Source organism: Ostrinia furnacalis, unplaced genomic scaffold, assembly GCF_004193835.3.
Source record: "Ostrinia furnacalis isolate ACB-3 unplaced genomic scaffold, ASM419383v2 OfSCF3015, whole genome shotgun sequence".
Taxonomy (NCBI): domain Eukaryota; kingdom Metazoa; phylum Arthropoda; class Insecta; order Lepidoptera; family Crambidae; genus Ostrinia; species Ostrinia furnacalis.
The window spans coordinates 392,360-397,773 of record NW_021133254.1 but is presented as its reverse complement, the minus strand read 5'-3'; the positions used below and the strand labels follow the sequence as shown (position 1 = coordinate 397,773).

The 5,414-nt window shown below is 35.2% G+C and overlaps 1 protein-coding gene across 1 annotated transcript; it reads right to left on the bottom strand.

Moving 5' to 3' along the window:
* Positions 1-282: 282 nt before the first annotated feature.
* LOC114357002 (uncharacterized) lies at positions 283-4,909 on the bottom strand. Its single transcript, XM_028310420.1, has 2 exons — positions 4,635-4,909; positions 283-986 (listed from the first exon to the last, which is right to left on the bottom strand). Exon 2 carries the CDS (start codon positions 778-780, stop codon positions 283-285), a length of 498 nt encoding a protein of 165 aa, XP_028166221.1. The 5' UTR covers positions 781-986; positions 4,635-4,909.
* Positions 4,910-5,414: the final 505 nt, after the last annotated feature.

The window sequence follows — 5,414 nt, the reverse complement described above, 5'->3', positions numbered from 1 at the left end:
TAATTTATTATAAACATTGCTATGGTTTTTATAATTTTTTACCGATATTATTTACGCATAGTTTAAGGGCTTAATTTTTCACGAGTATCCTGAAGATATTCTCTGATAGACATCTACGGTTTACAGTTACGCTAAAGTATCTGTATCTAGCAATGATGTCACTAAGTCAAGCACCCTCTTTAACAGAACTCTTTATACATGTGGACTCTTTTATTATCAAGGAAAGTCAACATATTACCGAGAACGCGCACATTCGCATCGCTAAACGTAAGTTATATAAAATTAAGGACTTACCACTGATCCTTCATGGTGTTGTGTAGTTCTCGTCGGTCGCGACCGCACCGGCGCCGCATCGCTCGTCGCTACCAGCGTCAACAACATCCCAACGAGGGCCACTCGCGCGCACACGTCCATTGTCCTCCCGAAGGCTCCCAGCCACTCCCGCGCACATTTAAAATTCAAATCACCGGCCTTCCTTGCACCACCATATACGTCAGCCACCCGCTTTTTCATAATCGATTCTTTTCCGTATACGACTCCTTTCTTATGCAACACGCATCGTGGAAGGCATCGAGTTTCGGAATATTCGTTTATCCTACATCTATCTAAATCAGTCGTTTCGTGAATTTCGTCTAAATTATCATTGGAATGGTTACCGTTGGCCATATTTCTATCTTTAATAGCTACGACGTAAAAAGTTAATATGTTATTCTCAGTCGATGTTTCTTTACAGGGTTTTATATTTGGTGTTGCATTTGTTTGTTTTGGTGCCGCCGGCATTGTCTCGGAGCGTATACTGTCAGCTGGGCATGTTAGAGCGAGGAGTCCCTCAGGGGAGTACTCTAGGGCCGCACTACCGACATGCTTCCTGTCTCCATGCGCCAGATTAACTCCTGCGGGATCTGCGTTATCTATCTTCGTGGGTGGTGGTATTGTTTGCTCTTTACTTATAATATTCTTGTATGTACAAGATATTGAAGCGATTTCTGCAACAGAAAAGTAATTTATTACATTTTTAATCAAATCAAATACACTTCATAGCTTATATGAAAGGGAGGAAATCAAATAAATATGCGAGGTCAAAATTGATCTTACTATGTAGAGTACTTATTCAAGTACAGCACATTAACATTGAAAACAGGATATCCACGATAACAAAGCCCTCTCCAGTCGCAAGTCGATGACAAAATAACGCTGCAAGTTAACTCTCGATAAGGAGAACGCTAAATTATGTTCGCGAGATAACTCCTGCCCTTAACATAAATCTTCCTTCATAAGGTAGGTACACAGCTATAACTAGACTATAATAAATTATTATGACAGTACAGGAACAAGTAGAAAGAAATAATATTTTTTCCTTCAAGATTTTTTTATCTAAGTAAAGTATTTTATCTCACTTTTCAATTTTGTTATTTTATTTCACCTACAGTGTTTGTGTACTGTCAATAACCTCAGAATATTTATTGATACAATCTAATTGAAAATTAAACAGGTAAAGACAGTTTTCAGTTGTTTTTTCAATAGACAAACATTTGCTTTTTGAAATACAAAAAAGCTTTATTTATAGTGTCTTAATTTTAAAAGTCGTATCGTAAGTCTTCATTTTCTGAAAATATATCTGAAACTAAATACAGACGTTGGCCAATTAAATTATACGAGTTCACTACGCGGGTCAAACTCCAAAAGTTCATGTTAAATGTCTAAGGTGTGACAAAGAACGTACTTCATTTGTGGGTATGGTTTAATGAATGACGACAAATAAAGCAAGGAGGAATATGTAGTTATCAAACATGTTGTCATAATTACGCAGTATTTAAGTTAATTATTATTATTTTATACCTATTTAATTCACTATACTCGTATTAATTACGTTGGATCGACCTTACATTTAACTGTATACTTCAATAATAAGACGAATAAGTTGTTGCAGTCCAAATGCACACGACAAAAGAAAAAATTTATAAAATAATCTGCATTATGTAAAATGAGCTTTTTACAAATAAATGATTTTGGATTTTTCTACAAAACTTCTTCCTAGTGTCACTAAAGTGATATTAGTACACACAGCACACGATGTTTAGTATGATTGACTGATTTTATTCGCTGACATTAGTTCACGAATTAGCAAGCTGAAGTGGCAATGGGCAGGGCACATAGTACGCAGAACTGACGGCCGATGGGGCAGAAAGGTTCTGGAATGGAGGCCGCGTACCGGAAAACGCAGCGTGGGACGTCCACCTACAAGGTGGACCGACGACATCGTAAAGGTAGCAGGGAAGCGCTGGACGCAGACCGCTGCCAATCGATCAACATGGAAAGCATTGGGGGAGGCCTATGTTCAGCAGTGGACGTCCTATGGCTGAAATGATGATGATGATGAATGATGAGTTCACGATAGCTTTTAGTACTTTCTAATAACGTTTTCTATATGTTTACTTAAGGGAAATACCTACATATTATTAAGAAAAAATGACATAAATATAACTTATTAAGTTTGATTGATGTATGGCATTGACCGTTAGAGTAGCATAGCGAACCAGCGACGTCCTTGACCGCTAAAAATTGGCCATTACTCTCTACAATCTCCACACACGTGTTGTTAGCATAACATACATCCATAATTTATTTTGTTCCTATTTGACAGAAAATGAGTTCGCGATTACCAGTGTGCCTACCATGAGTTTACGTTAGGTGTGCTCGCTAGCGACTGCGTAAAAAAATGACATTTAAATGTATGGCATATTGTGCAGCGCCCCTAGCGGCTACTTTCATTAAATAAAATCTTCATAGAATTTTTTGACGTATTCGCTAGCGAGCTCACCTAACGTAAACTCATGGTAGGCACACAGGTATACCGGTTTCGTTCTTAGATTGCTCTAAGAACTTTAAGTAACTGGTGAGACATGTTCATTGTACCTACCATGAGTTTACGTTAGGTGTGCTCGCTAGCGAAAACGTCAAAAATCTCTATGGAGATTTTGTTTCTTGAAAGTAGCCGCTAGGGGCGCTGCACAATATGTCATACAATTAATGTCATTTTTTTACGCAGTCGCTAGCGAGCACACGTAACGTAAACTCATGGTAAGCACACATGTTAATATTAAAAAGAAATGTGTTGGGAACAGTTAGGCTGATTCATGAAAATTCAGTCACTTGTGAAAAGCTAATATAGCCTTAGCCTTATAAGTAGGTATCTGGGACTTGTTTTTCGTTAAAATTAATTATTATTTTATCCGTTTTTGTTATTGTACGAATACAAAATCTCATTACTAACTTTCAGTAGGTAATAAAAGTGAACCTATGTTAGCTAATATTAATTTAATGGGACATCAAAAACAAAAACATAAGTAATATTGATTAACAAACAATTTTGACGTCTCTAAAGCAAAATAACTACTCGTAAACACAGACAGCGCTAAAGTGGGTCAACTTAATGCAAATCTTATAAACTGTTCCTCAATTTGATTCAAGTAATAATCATGTTTATGAAAGCTTTTAGCATTAATAATTATCTACAGTAGTAATAAACTAGTAATAGAGTATATGGACAATTAAAGTCAAGTGGGTCTTCTACTTCAATAAAGCTCAATTTTGTCTGTCTCGGTCGCTAACGTAAAGACATTTTTTGTTTGATAAGTAGGTATTACAAATAGTTTGAATGAAGTAATAATTATATTAATGTTTACTATAATTCGCTATCAAAACTAGAAAAAATATATTTTTCTAATATCTATTTGTTGTTATTACATTAACAGCTCGTCAGAACTATATCATCTATCAAGCCATTTTATGTTCAACATTTCATGTTGTGAAAATATTGTCATCACACTTTTCACAGAGTAATCCATCACTTTATATTTCAGAGATAATAAACAATACTTACAATTTCTTAGCAGACATTTAGTAATTAGTATTCTATTGACTATTTGAAACTGTCATTACTCTACATAGACGGTAATTTGGTGTGCAAATTACCATGATATTTATATCTACTAAAAGTCTGTATAGTAGACTGTTCGCAAGTTAGCCGCAAGTAGTATAAGTGTGCCTATTTATAACCGTTTAATTGGAACCGTCCACATGACCAGCCACTCTAACCAAACATGAAACTGTAGTTTAGATGTTTAGTGAGCTTTTAAAGTTGTATTTTGATATTTATTATTGAAATAGGAAGTTTGTTTTAGTATATTTGAAGTAACAATTAGTATAGAAGAAACCGAAAAAAGAAAAACTCAATGTAGAGACAATATTAAATGTCTATGGTTTCTGCACTGCACCGTAGGCAAAAGTTTATTCACTCTTGCGAACTTTGAAGTAAACTTTAAGGAAATATTTATTAGTAAAAAGTTTTTTAATCTATGTATTAATTAAGAATATATTTAATTAGCAGAGCTTTTATGTTCTGCAGCATAATGTAGAGCTTTTATTTTAATATTTTGTTGATAGAATTTTAATTATGTTGTACCTATGTTTTTTAAGTAAAACAAAAAGCTTTTGAGTAAGTTATGTTGTCTTATCGTGAAAATACTGAAATGAATCATTTGTGAAGTAAATATCTCATAAGATATACGACTTGTTGACTTGTATATTTAAGACTTAGCATACATAATTAAATACGAAAGGTCCACACTTACTTTTAGTGAATCCGCTCTATTTTGTCGAGTATTACGAAAACAAAACAACGCGCCCTGCGTAATCCCTTCCTTTCCCTTTCCGCGGAACAGAGAGAGACAAAACGCACAGCTGACACTGAAAGCACTAAAACTTTTCGGGAACCACACTTTTTTGAGTGAGAATCACGTAATTTTTTTTTGCACAGTGGTAAAATTGGTGTTTGTAATTGTAAGTTCGGAGTTTCGTGATGAGCAGAGGCGCGCGTAGGCCCTCGAGACTGGTTCGCCGCGAGCACGCGGGGCTACTACTAACTCGCGCCACGGTGAACGCTGCATGCGCCAGCCGTCCTGGGGTGCCCACGCGACCGGTTGCGGCAGGATTTCTTCGGGTTTTACAACGGTGACGTCAGATGACAGGGAAAATGATGAGTAAAACACCGCTAATTAATTTAAAATGAGTTGAGATTTTCAAGTAGGTTTTTACTGATTTTATAAGAAAATTTTCGAGGCAAATATTATGTATTTTTTATTAAATATTCTATTGTAAAATGTGTCCTTATTAAATTCTGTGTTTACCCAGATTAGTAATTCAAGCATTCTTTTGATAAAGCTTTTAAAGATAAAACAATGAGGCCATAGCATAGTTGAGTTTCGAGTAGGTTTTTACCTGATTTTATAAGAAAATTTTCGAGGCAAATATTATGTATTTTTTATTAAATATTCTATTGTAAAATGTGTCCTTATCAAATTCTGTGTTTACCCAGATTAGTAATTCAAGCATTCTTTTGATAAAGCTTTTAA

What these genes read in the sequence shown, in the direction of transcription:
- LOC114357002 (XM_028310420.1), bottom strand. Translation starts at nt 780, where the DNA reads ATGCCGGCGGCACCAAAACAAACAAATGCAACACCAAATATAAAACCC.